Source organism: Hypanus sabinus, chromosome 3 (assembly GCF_030144855.1).
Source record: "Hypanus sabinus isolate sHypSab1 chromosome 3, sHypSab1.hap1, whole genome shotgun sequence".
In the NCBI taxonomy this organism is placed as follows: domain Eukaryota; kingdom Metazoa; phylum Chordata; class Chondrichthyes; order Myliobatiformes; family Dasyatidae; genus Hypanus; species Hypanus sabinus.
In genome coordinates this window covers 58,249,598-58,268,282 of record NC_082708.1, presented here as the reverse complement: position 1 = coordinate 58,268,282, position 18,685 = coordinate 58,249,598, and the positions used below count along the sequence as shown (strand labels likewise).

At 39.2% G+C, this 18,685-nt stretch overlaps 1 protein-coding gene across 2 annotated transcripts in view; it reads left to right on the top strand.

Annotated features, from left to right (window-relative positions):
• LOC132391359 (mitogen-activated protein kinase kinase kinase kinase 4) overlaps positions 1–18,685 on the top strand; it is a 268,779-nt gene that overhangs the window by 206,071 nt on the left and 44,023 nt on the right. For both annotated transcript variants that reach the window (XM_059964431.1, XM_059964432.1), the window contains exons 11-15: positions 1,111–1,183; positions 2,736–2,946; positions 11,921–12,082; positions 15,350–15,436; positions 16,485–16,664. In XM_059964431.1, coding sequence (XP_059820414.1) covers positions 1,111–1,183; positions 2,736–2,946; positions 11,921–12,082; positions 15,350–15,436; positions 16,485–16,664 — 713 coding nt within the window. The remainder of the gene's footprint in view (positions 1–1,110; positions 1,184–2,735; positions 2,947–11,920; positions 12,083–15,349; positions 15,437–16,484; positions 16,665–18,685) is intronic.

Here is an 18,685-nt window from a genome sequence, read left to right as displayed (position 1 = left end):
TCACTGAACCTCTGCTTGCTGCTGTGTTAATGACTCCCAAATTTGCACTGGTTGATCTCTGAACCGGTGAACTATGCTTCTTTGTAACTATTTTAAAACTGATATGATTGTGGTCACTAAATCTAAAGTTCTTGTCAACAGACATTCCACCACTTACCCTACTTCATTCCCCCAGAGGAAGTCCAGTGTTGCACCCTCTCTAGTGGGTTCCTTTATGTATTGATAAAGGAAGCTTTCTTGGATACATTTTGCAAATTCCACTCCATCCAAGCCCTTGCGCTATGAAAGGCCCAGCATGTATTAGTAAAATTATGTTTAAATTTGGCTGCTGTTTCTCTATAAGCCATTTCTAATTCCTGCTGACTATTGGAAGATCTATTATACAATCCTATCAAGAGGATATCCTTGTTTTTAATTTCTACCCAATGGCCTCAACGATCTCTCAAGAATATCCTCTAATAATCATTGTTATGTCCTCTTTTATCCCCTCTTCCTCTCATACCTACACCTCTTGTCATTCCTGTAGCATCTGTATCCTGGAACAATGAGCTTCCAATCCTGCCCTTCCCTCAGCGATGGCTGTAATAATCTGCTTTCAGAGCAAATCGTGCCCGAGTTGATCCACTTTTCCTGTCAAGCCTCTTGTACTGAAACAGCAGAGTTTATACCTGTGGTCTTTCCTCACCTCTACTTGTACTACCCATCCCAATGACTGCAGTAAATTTGCTCTCACTGATTCTGGTATTATCCCCCAATTTCTCAACAGCCACTCTACTGCTCGGGGCCTCATCCCCCTGCCACTGAGCTTTAAATCCTCCTAATTTTCATTTGCAAATCTTCCGGCCAGGAAATGTGTGGCTCCTCAAGTTCAGGTGCAACCCATCTCTTGTACAGGTCACCCTATCCCAGAAGAGATCCCAATGAACCAAGAGCTTGAATCCCTGCTCCCTGCACCAGCTTTTCAGCGATGCACATGATAGCATATGATCCTAATTATTATTTGGAAGTGAAGCCTTTTCCTTCCATGAATAATCGTATCTCCGTCCTGTTGTCCAGAGAAGGCAGATGACTTGGATGTTGTTAACCTGCCTAATGTTGAATTTGATTTAGATGAGACAGAATATGAATACAGTGGGAGTGAAGAAGAGGAGGAGGAATTGCCGGAACAAGAGGGAGAGCCAAGGTAATGGTATTTTGCTAAATTATCCTGTTTTGATCTAGAGGTTAGTAGGAGTCTTTCAGACAATTATAATCAATATTTCAATAAGCCCAACAAAACATAATTTTATTTTCCTTTATATAACACCTAATTCAGCTGGTATTCACTTACCATTAAACTTCTATTGTTTGTTTACATGATTCTCCAGTTATGAGAATGGGCAAGCAGTATTCTCGCTGGCTACTACAGATCCAATCTGTCTGTTACCCAGGTGAATGTTTCCTCAAAGCCTGTTATCTGTTCTCTGCCTCCCTCTGGTGGCGCAGAGCAGAAATGTGTGAAAATTTGACAAAAAAGTCTTCAAATCAAATAATATTAATTTAAGTACAAGTTAGCAGAAACAGGGCTGTAAACTTGTATAGAGAATGAATATGAGAAAAGACTTGAGGCAAGTGGTCTTTCACTTCTGCTGTGTTTCTTGTATGTAATCAAGTATCTCTTCATAAACTAATGTGACTATCTATGAGAGATAAGCATAAACACCATCATCAAAATTTAGAGAAAGCTTATAAATTTGAGGGAACTGTAAGAAATCCTGATGCATAAAGTAATATTTAATAAGTACATATATTTCCGTTTACTAGTGAGATTGTAAATATTTGAACTAATTATTGAAGTAAGAGAAATTATGAATTTTTCTAACCTAATTTTGTGTAAAAGTTCTTTGTGAACATAAGTAATATGTCAAGAAAAGACTATTTGACAGACTGTATCTGTCTGTCCCATACAAATCTGTGGGTGTCATTAAAACCATAACATTTGCAGTTGCTGAGTTTTCTGAGTAAAGTTAAAAGCAGCGGAGTTTGGAAAGTCTGTGCAAAATTACTCTGTATCTGTGACAGATAAATTAATAAACTTAAGACCTAAATCAATGATTTGTAAGTTGTATTTACCATATAACCATATAACAATTACAGCACGGAATTTACATACCTACGGTTGTTGGAAATCTGAACTAAAAATAGAAATACTCAAGAAGTCAGGCAGCATCTCTCAACAAAGAACAGGATAGTACTTCAGGTTGATCTCTCAACGGCTTTAAATGATCATTGTCCTGAAATGTTGCTCTGTTTCCCTTTACACTGATGTTGCCTGACCTCCTATTTTGAGTTTCTTATTTTTTTAAACTAAATTGTGTTGTTTCGCCTTGCTCAATTAATTTAGTTAATTCCATACTCAAAATGGAATTTTAAAGAAAAGATGCATCGTGATGAGTTAATATTTAAATGTACAAGGTATTACTAGTTTGAAGTTTAATTTTTAATAAGATCTTTTAAGAATATCTCGCTGTACAAATCTGAAGTTGTAGGAAGTGCTATCGCCGATGTAAAAGTACTTGGAATTTCTCTTAACCAATCACACAATTTAGCACTCATTCATATTAAAGCCGTTCAATTGATGAGACTGATCTGAACAATAAGCACTTCTACTTGCACCTGAATTTCCACATTTAAAATTCCTAGACTTATCTCTGTGTGAGAAACAGTGAGATAATTTTTTTTTGTTTGTTCATTAGTTCAATTGTTAATGTGCCTGGAGAATCAACTCTTCGCCGTGACTTCCTGAGATTGCAACAGGAGAACAAGGAGCGTTCGGAGGCAATGCGCCGGCAGCAGCTTCTTCAAGAACAGCAGCTCCGAGAACAGGAGGAGTACAAAAGACAGCTCCTTGCAGAGCGCCAAAAACGCATTGAGCAACAGAAAGAACAAAGGCGACGACTTGAAGAGGTATTGCTTTCCCAAAATTTACTTGGTTAGCTTTTGTGGTTGAGTTCTCCTGCCTGGAATGATTTCTCATTGTTTGCTGCTGCCCACACTTAACTGAAAGGTCTACCTTGCTGGCCTTTCATAACACAAGGACTCATTAAGCAAGATCTGACCCCAGAATGCTTCTAGCAGCCTTCATTAGGCAGGAGGCCTGAGTGTAGTGCTTTGTGGATCCAGAAACTGTCTTTGATTTGAAAAGATTTTTAATGTTTCTGATATTGGGGCAAGTTAAAAGTTATGAAAAATAAACATGCAAACAGGCTCTTCAGCCTATCTAGTCAGTGCCGAGCCACAAACTGCCTACTCCCGTCAACCTGCAGCTGGATCACACCCTCCTATCTATGCACCTGTCTAGACTTCTCTTAACGGCTGAAATTGAGCTTGCATGCACCACTTGCATTGGTGCTTGTTCTACTCTCCCACAACGCTCTGAGTGAAGAAGTTTTCCCTCATGTTCCCCTTAAACTTTTCTCTGTTCACACTTAACCCATGACCATCTAGTTGTAGACCCACCCAACCTCGGTGGAAAAGGTATAATTTTGTATACCTCTATCTAATCTCCTCTCACTCCTCTACGTTCAAGAAATAAAGTCCTAATCTATTCAATCTTTCAATATAATCAAGTCCTCTAGACCTGGTAACATCCTTGTAAATTTTCTCCGTATACTTTCAATCTTATTTACATCTTAAACTCAAATATAAAAATTCTTATTAATAAACATATTGAAGCTGAATATCATTTTCTTAAGATCTTCCCCTTTGCCTCTCAATTTCTATTGAAGCCACTGAGTCTTGGATCCTTGACTAAGCAAGAGGGATACTGCTAAACTCTATATTAGAGCAAACATGTTTTGCAGCAGAAGAACATACATCCAAGAGTGGTTGTATTTGTAATGATTGCAATGTTCAGCATAGTCCAGTAGAATGTAGTTTGGATAAAGATTTGTTAGAAATACTAGATATTGAAATACCTTTCATATTTCTGTCAAGCACATTGTGGCAGTAAACAGGGTAGTTTTTTTGTAAGTATATTCAGTGCTATTTTTAAAAAATTGTTTGTCTATTGAAAAGGATATTTAATCTGTGCAATGTTAATCAACAAAGTTGTATGGCTGAGTAGAGTTCCAATGCTGTACTTAAGTCTGATGATGCCACTTGATGGCAGAAACAAAGGTGGTGATGAATTGGCCTATAGGAGGGAGATTGAAGATCTGGTAATAGGGTTCAATAACAACAACCTCTCACTCAACATCAGCAAAACCAAAGTGCTGTTTATTGACTACAGGGGGAAGAATCTGGTAGTCCAATAGACAGTCCTTATTAGGAGATCAGATGTGGAAATGGTTGGTATTGACATCTGAGGGATCTGTCCTGGGACCAATACATAAATGCCACCAGAAAGAAGGCATGACAGTATCTCTACTTTCTTTAGTGCAGTTAATGTTGATTCAGTATGTCACCAATGTTCTTGCCACACTTCTGTAAATTCACAGTACCCTATCCGGTTGCATCAAGGTGTGGCGTAGAAACACAAATAGTTTTTGCATGGTTAATCTAAGTGGAAAGGACCACTCTACATTGGGATGCGTGATGGTGGCTGTTATTGTTGAGGTACAAGTCCGCGTAAGTGGGTTTCTGATAGACACCTTGTCTAAGGCTATTGTGCAAAATCTATTTTGGACCCAACGAGTCTCCCTGAGTAAATAAGACAATTACAAACAATGTTCTTACAGAATGGCTAACAGGGCTGACAGAAAAGCCAGGAAATCTAACAATGAGGAAGAACCCATTGCTACTACCTGTCTTCCCTATATTTCCATGGTTTCTAGAAGGATCAATAGGATTCTGAAGCAGTACCACATTAATACCATCCACAAACCAGTAAGGAAGCTCAAATCCCAGTTTATATGGGTTAAAGATGACCTGGGTCTTCAGTTGCCTGGCGTTTACAGGATTCTCTGTGAATGCGGGGCAGCGTATATAGCTAGATGGTGGAAACCTGCATCAAGGAGATCAGGAGGTGTATCTGTTTGGGTTACCTGGAGAAATCAGCATTGTCAGAACACTGCTTTTGCAATGGCCATACGATTGACTTCAGCACAGAACTACTGTGCCACGTCAATGGCTTTTGGTACCACGGTAAAGGAAGCTGTTGAACTAAAACGAGAGGAAAAGAATTTTAACGAAGAGCAAGGTCTTGTTCTAAGTAAGAACTGGAATTTGATTGTAATCTAATTTTTTTAGACATCCGTTAGTCTTGTGAGACCATGGATTTGCACCTTGCAAGGTTTCCAGGGCGCAGGCCTGGGCAGGGTTGTATGGGTTGCAGTTGCCCAAGCTTCAAGCCTTCCCCTCTCCATGCCACCGATGTTGTCCAAGGGAAGGGCACTAGGACCCAAGCAGCTTGGTACCGGTGTTGACGCAGAACAATGTGTTGTTAAGTGCCTTGCTCAAGGACACCCTCAGTTGCCTCAGCTGAGGCTTGAACCAGTGACCTTCAGATCACTAGACCAATGCCTTATCCACTAGGCCACGCGCCAATGCCATCTAAGTGGGAGAGTGGAAACTTGATTGGGTGAGGATTAACCAATCGGGGGTACAGAAGACGGGTGTAAATGCCACTGGACTAGACTTGCCCAAGCATCTGCCCTGAAGTTGGCAGAATTTGTCATTGAAACATCAATTAAAGTCGATATCTGTACTTGGCTAGAAGCCTGAGAAGAGTTTATTCATCATATACGCCAGGGAAGCACTAGATCATTTGTACATACTTCAATAATAATTTTTTTCAGTGGATATTTACAGATTTAAAACTGTGCACAATGTTCCAAGTGCAACCTCAATAATATCTTGTATAATTGCAACATAACATCCTAACTTCATACTCGGTTCCCTGACCGCTGTCTACTTGTGACAGCACATTTAGGGAACTCTGTACTTGTGCTCCTTGATACGTATGGTCAGAATCTTTTTATCCCCATTGTATAAGTATCAAGAGGGTGAAAGAAGGGACGACTTAGAGGGGGAGTACTTGACACAGAATGCTTGATATCTGGAATGTGCTGATGGAGAAGTTGGTGGAATTGGATGCAATCAGACGGGGATGGGGATAGTCAATGCATAGGAGGTTACAGACCTAATGTGGCCAGATGGGGTTAGTGTAAATGAGCAACACGTTCAGCCTGGACTTGATGGTGCAAAGGGCCTGTTTGTATGCTGTACAACTCAGTGACCCTGAAAAAGACACTACACGCCCGTTTCACCTCAGATAGTTGAGGGTTTGGTATGGGCCCACAGACCCTAAGACCTTTCTACAGGGGCACAATTGAGAGCATCCTGACTGGCTGCATCACTGCCTGGTATGGTAAGTGTACCTCCCTTAATCGCAGGATTCTGCAGAGAGTGGTGTGGACAGCCCATGATTCAGGACATTTGCAAAGACAGGTGTGTAAAAAGGGCCCAAAGGATCATTGGGGACCTGAGTCACCCCAACCAAAATCTACAGCAGCTGCTACCATCTGGGAGACGGTACTGCAGCATAAAAGCCAGTATGGCTCCAGGACAGCTTCTTCCACCAATCAGATGGATTAATTTGCACTGATTTGAATGTATTTCTGTTACATTGACTGTTCTGTTCATTATAAATTATTATAAATTACTATGAATGCACATTTAGATGGAGACATAATGTAAAGATTTTTACTCCATGTGTAAGAAATAAAGTCAATCCAATCCAATCTAAAAGAATGGGAAGCAAATTAACTCTACTGACATTGATGTTCAGTGTTTAGTTTTTGCACAGCATTAAGTTAAACGTATCCTCAGAATTTCCCCAGTCTCTTATTTTGGGTATGATTGTAGAAACCTGTGTACTGTAAGAAAATAAAGCAGATATAATTATGGTTAGAAAATGAAGAGTGCTTGCACACGTGGATTTAGTTGAGATTGTGAATGCAAAATGAAATGAATGGAACAATACCCATCAATATTTACTAAGTTTGTCATTAATTCAAGACAGACAAGTACAGTCTCTGAATTAGAATAGATAACATTGTTCTCTTTTCATTTAAAGTGGTAGTGGTGCATGGTGTTGTAGTTTTCAATTTATAGATTGTGTACTGGGGATGGGGAAACAACGTACTGAGCTGACTAAATAATTGTCATTATACTGTCCTTTAATTCACTCTCAACAATGTAGTTATTATCTAAAACAAGGTGGTTATTTTTATTTATTATTAAAAGTGTTGACTCAAATAAATGAGTACTCACTTTAAACTTATTGCTGAAGGATTGTGAAGTTGACCTTTAACTGTTAGTTCAGAATTTATTCTCTACTAGGCCTTCACTTCAATGTTTTATCACTGCTTTAATTGTCAAGGAATTAATCTGTTGAGGCCACCTATCACCAGTTTAATTTTTAACACTTCCTTAAATTATAGATTCTCTTAGTTTTTATCTTGCAGCAGTTTGTTTTGATTTGCCTCCAGTTCCCACTCATTCTAAGTGAATGTGCTGAGTGTAATCATTCACTTGAATTAATATCTTCACACTGTCGGGGCTTGTTTATTTCTCAAAATGGTGCCCAATATTATGTTTGCTTTTTAATACAAATGGTATATTGGTAGTATTGTCTGAATTTGGGAAGCAGCTGGTTTGAAATGATGTTGTAGAAAATAATGTTAGGAATGTACTGTGAGGAAGATCAGTATTGAGCTTTTTAGTGCATGGTTTTAAAAAGTTTTATTTTAAACATGCATCTTCGGCAAGCTTGAATTATTATCAGTTTTAATTCCCCATTGTCATCTGTGAGCTGCCTTGAATAACTGCAGACTGTGCAGTGAAGTGCTGTTGAATAGGAAGCTCCAGGGCTTTTAAACTTATTTATTGATGTGCGAATGGCTCACAGTCTCAGCAATTTGAGTTTGAGTGATGGAATTCCATGGTCTTTGCCTTTAGTAGCAGTTGTAAATTTACAGTATTATGCAAAATGGCATAATGCTACTGCAAAATTGTGCAAATAAGGAAAGTGCGTGCGGCAGTTATATCGTGTGGTGGACGGTCACTGACAAAATGTACTACTGTGTCCTTCAGTCAATTGGAAGCTATGTTGATTCAACCTAGTATAACCACTTGCAGTCCTGGCATCAGTGGCGTATCTAAGGTATGGCAGGTATGGCACATGCCCCAGTTGTCACTTGTAGGGGGCGCCACTGAGCAGTTTCTATTAAAGTCAGACAAGCCATCCTCGGATAGTGAATAAAGAATTTTCTTCAGACGTATGATTTGTCTTTGATTATCATGTGTGAGAAGCACTAGGATGGCCTTATTTCAGAGCATTGTGTAAGAAGACCGTGAAACATTTCTTCACAAAGAAGAAAAAAAGTGGAGCTGAAGGGCGGAAGAGACGAAAGTTGGAGGCAGAGAAAGCCACGAAGTCAAGAAAGTTCTTCATGCCCTTCTTTGAAAAGCCCGGAACAAGTAGTTCCACAAGTTCCATGGAGTTGCCTGCACCTGCTACAAGTTTGTTAAAATCCGAAGGTGGATCAAGTACAAATGCGTCACAAGCTGAGGAGGAAGTCAAGTCAGATAAATCCGAGTGTGACGAGATTAAGAGTGAGGCTGCCACAGAGAATGTGGACATGACAGAGGGGAAGACGATGGTGGTGGTGGTGATGTTGAGTTTATTGACGAGATTTTACCTGACGAGACTGAACCTAGTGAACTGGATGGTGTCAAAGAGCCTCAAACTGTCATACCAGAAGTGATTGAACAGCATAACATAGGACTTCTGAAGTTCGACAAGGATACAGGAAAAACAATTCTGCCTGACGTGTTGAGAACAGAAATAATAAAGCTGGGTTCGAAGTATTTCCAGAACAGTGAGGGGCCTTTCCTACCAACAAATAACTGCTCAATGAACAAAGCTAGGTTCAAGAGGAAATTGGGAAATGGTCGTGGTGAGGAAGTGACTCGCTCGTGGCTAGTCTATTCCCCTTTTTAAAAAGTCTGCATTTTGTATCTGTTGTCTTCTCTATTCCTGGTCAGACCATCAATCCTCATTGGAGCAGAAAAGTGGATTCAACTAGTGGAAAGCACCTGAAAGGATTAGTGTTCACGAATATGCCAAGAATCATCGGGAATATTTCACACAGTGGAAAGAAATTTAGCTGGAAACAGAGGAGTTATCGACGCAGTATTTCAGTCACAGATCGAGAAGGAAAAGCAGAAGTGGCATGATATCTTGATGAGAATCCTTCACTGCATAAAATTCCTTGCGACTCAGAACCTGGCTTTGCGAGAACATGGAGTCACTTCAGCTAGGCAATGACTCCAATGTGGGAAATTTCCTTGGCTTACTGAAACTACTGGCCATCTTTGACCCTGTCAGAAAGGAACACCTCACTCATTTGGAAAGTCATCCTGGATCCACGTCTTAACTTTCACCAGCTGTCCAGAACAAATTCATCCACTGTTCGCCAAAGTTTACTGAAAAGCATTCGCAAAGCCAAGTCTCATGTTTGGTTCGACTCCTGATCAGGCACACCGAGAGCAGATGTCAGAAGTGGTGAGGTATGTGGAAGTTGATTTTGAGAGGAAAACAGTCCGTGTTAGAGAATCCTTCCTTGGTTTTATCCAGATAAGCCAGAAGGATACTGAGAGCTTGGTTGAAGACATCTTGAAACAGCTAGAGAAGGACAAAATGGAGCTACAAGATTGTCGGTCACAGTGCTATGACAATGCTGTTGTGATGGCTGGACACAGAAGTGGTGTTCATCAAAGAAATGTGAGAAAACCAACCCGGCAGTGTTTGTGAATTGTGGCAATCACTCACTCAACTTGGTGGGTGTACATGCAGCCAAGCAAGATACAATGATGCTCACGTTTTTTGGAACCATCAAAGCTCTCTACGTGTTTTTCTCTCACTTTGTGTTGAAAAACTCAAAAACGCAGTGCCTGTGGTTGTTAAGTTGGAGTCCGAAACCAGGTGGAGTGCAAGGACAGAAGCAGTGAAGCCTGTCAACAAGTACCTTGAGGAGATGCTTTAAGTTCTCCAGGACATGATAGACCATGAGAACGAGACCAGTGAAACAAGAAGTGACGCAAGGCAGCTGTACAACCACATGTTGAGTTACGATTTTCTGATTTTGCTAGGATTTTAGAACTAAGTATTCATTTGCAATAACCCTATTCAAAAGAGGCTGCAGGATCCTAGCATGAACTTCCACGATGCTGCCCCAGATTTGAAAGCCCTCCGAGATAATTTTTATGATGAAAGAGAAATGTTGGTCAGTGAGTCACTCGAAGAAGGAGTCGGTCTCTGGCAGGAATGGAATATTGAAGTTGAAAGAAGTCAGAGACAAAAGGCTGATGAGAACTAGAGAGACGCTGGGTTAACAGCTAAGGAGGAAATGGAAAGAGTTATGAAGGGAATACTCAGCTGTCTTCAAAGAGAAATGTTCAGAAGGTTCACTTGTTTGCACGACACTGACGCCAAGTTTGGGTTCATTCTTGATGTCGAGGGACTGTGTAATGCTGCAAACAGTAACAACCTAAAGAAGAAGTGTGAAAATTTGGGCGAATTGTACAGCTCTGATGTTGATGGACAGCAGCTATATGAAGAAATTCTGGATTGCAGAATGTTACTATCAAGGCAGGTCAACATGAAAATATCAAGACCTGAAGAGCTTCTTAAATTTATTGTTCAGTATGGAGATGAGAGCATCTTCCCCAGTCTTTGCATTACTATTCAGATACTGCTAACCAACGCAGTTTCCATTGCCAGCTGTGAGAGATCATTCAGCAAGTTAAAACTAATACTTTCGTATTTGAGAGCCTCCGTGGGTCAAGCAGACTCTGTGACCTTGCTCTGCTGAGTGTAGAAAGAGAAGAAACTGAGAAAACTGCCTTTGATCACATCATAGATCAATTTGCATCAGTGAAAGCAAGGAGGGCGCAGTTATAATTTTCATGTAGTGCCATAATTTGTTAATTAAAAGATTAACAAGCTTGACGTATTTTTGAGCTGATATTATGTTAAAGTTATCTAAAAGATGGGTGTCAGATGTTTGGACAGGCGTGCAATTTCAGTGCTTGCCTTAGGTGCTATTTTCCGTAGATATGCCTCTGCCTGGCATCCATTTCGTAGATGAGAAAAACTTAAGGGAATCACAAATTGAATAACTGCAGAATACCCAATCATGCTTCTATTTATGTAGCTGGAGCATTTAAGCTTCCAGTGGTTCTCTCAAGATGTTGATGGCAGGGGATTTGAATGTGATAGTGCCATTTGATATCAAGTCAGCAAGCTCGGACTCTTTGTACAAGCTTGGCAATGTCTGGTGACGCAACCAGTCAGAATGATCTCCAACATACATCTACAGAAATTTGCTAGTCTTTAGTGGGATAAATCTCTCAATCCTCTTAATCGTATAATAAATTTTAGCCATTGGTGTGCCACCTTTGATTGCATCAATATGTTGTGCCCATGATAGATCCTCTGAAATGTTAACACCCTGGAACTTGCAGCTCCCCACACTTTCCATCACTAACCCCCGATGAGGACTGGTGTGTGTTCTCCCAACTTCTCCTTCTTGAAGTCCACAATCAATTCCTTGGTCTTACTGACATTAAGTCCAAGGTTGCTTTGACACTACTCAACCAACCTATCTGTTTCACTCCTGAATGCCTCCTCGTTGCTACTTGAGGTTCTGCCAACAAATCTTGTGTATTTGGTGTATTTATAGATGATGTTTGAAACTGTGCTTAGCCACACTGTTGTGATTATAGAGAAAGTTGAGTAGTGGACTAAGTATGCATCCTTGAGGTGCACCTGTGTTGATTGTCAGCAAGAAGGAGATGTTATTACCCATCTGCATTTATGGAAAATTTAGCAAACTAGCAGTTCTTGATGAGTGTTTTTCTCTCCCCCTTGCAGCAACAGAGAAGGGAGCGAGAAGCACGAAGGCAACAGGAACGTGAACAAAGACGGCGAGAACAGGAGGAAAAGCGAAGACTAGATGAATTGGAACGTCGAAAGAAGGAGGAGGAGGAAAGAAGAAGGGCAGAAGAAGAAAAGAGGAGAGTGGAAAGAGAACAGGTGATTTCTTCACCCCCCCCCCCACTCTGATTTGTAGTAGGCCAAGTATTTATCCATGTGTGTTATAGTGGTGATTGGATCACTGATCATTTTTAAGTTTAAATTTTGCTGCCTGATATATTTCTTTCCCCGGCCCCACCCACATCATTTTGCTGTCTCATGCAGGTTTTTATATCCATATGTCACAGTTTATTAGAAAGTGCAGTGCAAATCAGAAACCATTCAAAATCCTGGTCCTGATGAGGGGTCTCGGCCCGAAACGTCAACAGTGCTTCTCCCTATAGATGCTGCCTGGCCTGCTGTATTCCACTAGCATTTTGTGTGTGTTGCTTGAATTTCCAGCATCTGCAGGTTTCCTTGTGTTTGCCATTCAAAATCTTGTCAAGTTTCTAAGTTTGAGATAACATTACATCATGAATTCATGTATTCACAGTTGTGTATGAATTTGACTAAATTCAGTGGATCATATGACATTTATAACATCGAAACAATTTTCTAAAGTTCAAATCAAGAACTGTATGGACATCTTTTGTATGCTAGGTTTTCCACTGTGCTGATCATGAGAGACAGATATAAAAACATTTAGAAAGACAAATGGTATATTTCCAAATTAGGTAAGAGGGATGGTGTCAAAGTGTAAGGAAGTCTTCTCAGATTATCTATGCCATTGGTGACGGATGTTTTGAGTATTGTATGCAACAGTAGATGAACCAAAGGATATAATTGACTCGGGTTTAGTGTAGCATGGATTAAATTGATCCATTCGTTGGTTGAGGGAATTTGTCTTTTTGAAGAAGAACAAAATCCTGTTGTGTTTAGAAGAGTAAGATCCTGAGGGAGATTGACAGTGTTTGCCAATGTGTTGTTTTACTCTACCAGGAGAATTTAGAACTGGTGGCAAATACTACTTAAATTTGAGACTGAGATGTAAACTTAGAAAGATTGAAATTAATATTGGATGTTGGCCATTCAACAGCTTGAGCCTACTCTAGTACTGAATATCATGGGTGATTCAGTACTGCTCCCCCCCCCCCCCAGATACCTTGATCCCTTCAACTGTAAATGTTTTCAGGGTGGAGTCAGATTATTTTGTCGTCTTCGATTGAGATTTCCACAGATTTGCCATTCTTTGGATAGAGAAATTGTTCTTCATCTCGGTCCTAAATGGCTTGCCCCGATTGTTAGGCTATGGCCTCTATCCCAGTGTTTGCCTATCATGAGGAACAATCTTCCTGCATCTATTCTGTCAGGAATTTATAAGTGAGATCGCTTGTCATTATTCTAAATGCAAGCAAAACTGAGATGAGTCATCCTAATCTATCCTAAGAATTTGTTTGGTGAATCTTCATCGAACTGCCTCAGTAGTATGAATACCCTTTACATAAAACAACCATGTTAATTTTCATTATTTCTGTGAGGTTCTCTATTAATTTCCATGCATATAGCCAAAAAGCAATTTCTCTTTTATCTCCTTTTGTCCTTTCCCCACTGCATCCTTCTGCCAGATGTAGATTTATTTATCACATGTACTTTGAGGCATACAGTCAGATGTATCCTCCAACTACAGGTCTCCGGGTCTCCAGTCGCTGGACTTCTGATCAACTTTATGACTTTGATTTTTGATTATCAGTCTCCAGACCAGCTGATGTTGGGGCCCCATACTTCAGGTTTGAACTCTAGGCACACTAACTCACAGGCTGTCATACCTCCTGTTCTCACTGACATCTGATTGTGGGACCCACCGACCTGGGTCAGCCTGACATCTTTGGGTGTCCTTTATCACCCATCCACATTGCTGGCCTTTAGGCACTAGACTACCAATGTTGTTCATCCCATGTCCACGTCGCTGGCCTTTGAGCGTGAAGTGGAGGGCTATTCTCTGGATATCCCTTATTACCCAGCAAGTCACCTACTCTCCAGTCCTTCTCCAAATGGCTAACTTTAAGCATCCGGGAATATTTGATTCCCAACCATGATGCTTTGCAAGTACAGCTCTGTAATACCTAGTAGCTTGTGACCACTTTGTTTTGCCATTAACTGATCCATATTGATTAAACATTTATTTATTTTTACCATTTTTTTAATTTGAAAAAAGAGCTTCTCTGTTATGATTTTAACCAATTTTTTACGTTCATTGTAATTGTTAATATACTACTGTGTTTGTCTGCTCAGTCTTTTTAGGATCTGTCCTGGCTACCATTACCCAACAACCTTGTACAATTTCCTTGTTCTTTCTTTGTCATTCTACTTTTGTCCACGCTGGTGCTCCTTCTCCTTTTCTGCCTCTCCTCTTTTTTGCCCCACATATATATTTAGTTTATAATATCAAATACATCCCTTAATTATTGAATTGAAGAGGTATCAGTCTGATATCAAATCAAGCTCACTCCAATGGAGTTGTTGTAAAGAAAATGTCCCATGATTTGAATCTGACTTTTCGCACACTGATCTTTGAGCTATACATTTAATACTCAGATCTTACTGAATCAATTTGCTAATTTTCCTTGAACTGTATGCCAGCTACTGAAGTACAGACCTGAATAATTTCAGTTAGCTCCTACACTATACAGCTGCAATACATCACATCTCCTGCTATGCACCCTTGATTCTTTAAATATAAAGCTGTACCTTTGGGCATGCATCAGCAAAATTCTTACCTTTTGCAAATTTACTCAGTAGCTACTGGACATAGCAGGCTCTGCAGGATGCATTAAATCCTGTTGTGCTTTAATGTAATTCGTAGATGTATATTGCCCTGCACCATATGTTAGGACCACCGAATGTTTTAACACAAACGTATGTTTAAACATAAGCTTTTGAGTGATGTTAATATTTGGTCACATATTCGACAAAAACCTGTGAGATCAAAATGCTTGATTTATTTCACACTGTTTTATTTGTGTTGCAGATCCTAGGTTTTATGGCAATAATGCTTGTTTTATACTTCTGTGAAATTGTTTCAGCTTCACTGATCTAAAGTGGAATTGGAATATATTATTAAGTTTGTCAGTTTCCTGACTAGCAGTTCATGCACGTGCTATTTGTTGATGCTGAAGGAAGCGGAGAAAGCCTCTACATTAATAGTGTTCAACAGTAACCAAAAATATAACAATTTGTTTAAAGTAAATGAAATGTTCTTCCAGATTTGTTTTAGAAGCCTAGTTTTACATCTATATTGTATATGGGTACAAAATAAATGAAGTGTAACCACATTCTCTTCAGCTTAAGCCTGGCATATTGCTCATGCATTGCGTTATTTTGTAACAGGAGTACATCAGACGTCAGCTGGAAGAGGAGCAACGTCATTTAGAGATTCTTCAGCAGCAGTTGCTTCAAGAACAAGCCATGTTATTGGTAACATTTTCAGTTAATTATGTTATTGATATTGCTGGTAACTCTCAAGCTATCTTGGTTTAGTATAAGCATTATTTCTACATTAAATGCAAATAGATTTGTACGAAGAGTTTAATTCAGCAATCTGATGAAAAGAGGGATTGATATAGCACAAATTTGACCCTGAATTGTATCAAGACGTTCAGTCATATTTTCAGCTGATATACTGGAGGAACTCAGTGTATCATGGACTGTAAATGAGCAAAATCAGTGCAGATAATGAACTGCTTTCAAATAGTGTTTTTGTCAATTGTATCCTGCAATCTTTATTTTAATTGCAGCTTTCAATATGATTGTTGGCACCTTCAAATTCTTCTTGGTTCTAACTTGTAGTATAGTGAAATTGTTTTATTTTCACTCCTGGCCATTCCTGGCATCTTCAAGCCTGAATGTTTGAAACTGCAGTGAACAAAACAGTTCAAAATTGTCATGTTACTTATTGATCAGCAGCTATCAGTGACAAAAAAACACTTTTTTTAAGCTCACACAGATGTAACTCATGCTGTTTAAAAATTGTCCCTCTAAGCATGGTGTGATATCTAATTGCCTCACAACATGCATGTGACTGGTACTAGTAAGAAAATGTTTGTCAGTGGTCTCCTGTCCTAATTAAGTGACATAGTGTCTCAAACAAACAAAGGGAATGCTGGCTATTTTCTCGATTAATTTTTGTTCTTTAAGAGTTGTCCCAAATAAGTGGCTGTCCTGATTACCCGATGGCCCAGTTAATTGGTATCTACTGTATTAGTTGGATGTAAATTTTGTGATGCAATTTGACTATTAGTCAACATTTCAAGGTTGAATATTGGCACCTTTTTTCTGTGAATCTGCACTTCGCTTGTACTGCAGCCTGTGAATTAGTAGTAATTGCATATTTTACTTCAAAGATTTGGACTTTTGAATGTACAATTTATTTCTGCAGCTAGAAATACTTGCATGTTAACATTGTGTAGTTTGTGAATTTGATGGCATAACTTGCTTTAAAATTATATATTCCATTTCTTAAAAGGAGTACAAATGGCGTGAGATGGAGGAGCAGCGACAGGCTGAGAGATTGCAGCGCCAGTTACAACAAGAGCAAGCTTATCTTCTGTCTCTCCAACATGATCACAGACAGCAGGAAAGGAGTAAAGCTTACCATGCACCAGAATCTAAACCTCACTTTGAAGCAACAGATAGGAGTAGGGAGGTAAAAGGAAAAAAATCACTAGATGTTTATCACAAACATTTTTGCAGTAAAGGGAATGCAAACCTTACTTTAGGCAGTACAATCATTCAGAGATTTTTAGCTGATTATCATCTTCTATTTGATATTAAGATGGTACCGGTCAGTGACAATGCTGAGTAGTTGATGCCATAATTTTTGCCACCTTTTTTCCCTCTCCCTTTGCCGGAATGTGATGGGATTTCACAGTCACTCACCTCAATTTTAAAATATTGCTTCTCAATATGTGGCCAACTTATCCACAGGTATGTATGTAAAACACGGCATTTTCATTACCGTGTTCAGTAGGAAATTCTGAGAAAGCAGTTAGTAACAATGAAAACAAGATTGTGTGACCCACCTTGATAGTGAATGGTGTATTTGTATATGAATGAACAAATTAGGAGTAGGCTAATTGACACTCAAGCCTGCAGTAACCTTAAATTTCACTGATTAAGTATCAGATTACTTATGTCTTAAAAATATTCGAAGACTTGGCTTTCATTGTCTTCTGAGAAATATTGATTCATGGACTAAAACCCTCTGAAAGAAAGTGTTTGATTCATTCCTGGTTTAAAAAGGCAACACCTGCTGTGCTTCGTGCAGATGTACTTTTCAACAGGTCTATATTCCATAGAATACAGATCCAATTTCCTTGGCCACGTGATAAGACAATGCTCTATTTGGCAACACCCAGAACAATTATAACAATACTTCTCTATTTTTAAATTCCAATTCCCTTGCAATAAAGGCCAATGTGCCATTTACCTCACTAACTACTTGAAGCACTGTGAGCTATCCAGAGATTTCAGAGTTGTTAGTTGTAAGGTATAATTTTTCACCCATGGATTTAGTAAAAAGTACAGAAGTTAGCAACTGAGTTAATGAATTGTTATAAAAATACAATTGACCGATTGTTACTTTTCAGGAAAGTAAGTCCGTCCACTTGACCTAATTTATGTGTGAACACAGCCTCTACCAGATTATTGGAAGTATCTCCTAACCAGGAATGTTAGTGGGGGTAACTTCACGGGACTAAGAGACTAAGATTATGCAAGTCTTCCCTTGATGCAATGTCTGATTTGCTTTCCTTTGTGTTATTTTCCCCCATCCTCCTCACCCTGCTTCAGGGGGCATCTCTCTCTCTCTCTTTCACCCCCCTCCCCCCCGGGTGCCTAAGACTTTTGCAACGCACTGTATGTATTGAGAGACTGAAGTCACAGCTATACATATGTGAGCAGTGGTGTTTCTTTTCCTCATCCAGATGGCATCAATGTTGAAGCCATTCTTATCCTTGTTTAATGTCCACTCTGAAACTTCTAGCAGAGGTGGCTAAACATAACTTTCCCTTCTGTAATCCAGTAATAAGGAATAACTGCTGTGCACCCGTTACTTTCTTGATTAAGATTATGCTAGGAATTTTGGTGCTCCATGATGACTGAAGAACTTAGTTCTTTCGTTCTTTTTACAATATTTTTATTCAGAAGAAAAAAAAGATTTACAGAGTGCAACACATAGATACATCTCAACATAACTTGTGTACATTCATGTATTGTAATAAAATTGATCAAAGTGTTATAGCATAACACAAAAAGGTATACCACTCTGTAATCAAAAATTTAAAAATAGGTCATACATCATAAAAGGGATTTTTTATATATATAAAAAGTCACCCCCCTTCCAACTACCAAAGAAAAAAGCTGATGGATGACAATGGATAATTAGAAAAAAAAACATATTCACTTAAGAAGAGAAGATAAAAATATACATTGTCTGTGCACTGTTAAACTTTATAAATTGGAAAAGTAATTTAGGAAAGGTCCCCAAATATCATAAAAAGATTGTTTCGAATTTAAGACTGAGCAGCAGATCTTTTCTAAATTTAAATACGACATAATATCACGTAGCCATTGAAGATGTGTAGGAGGGGTAGACTCCTTCCATTTAAGCAAGATTGCTCTTCTTGCTAGAAGAGAGGTAAAAACTAAAACCTGTAGGTTAGGAGT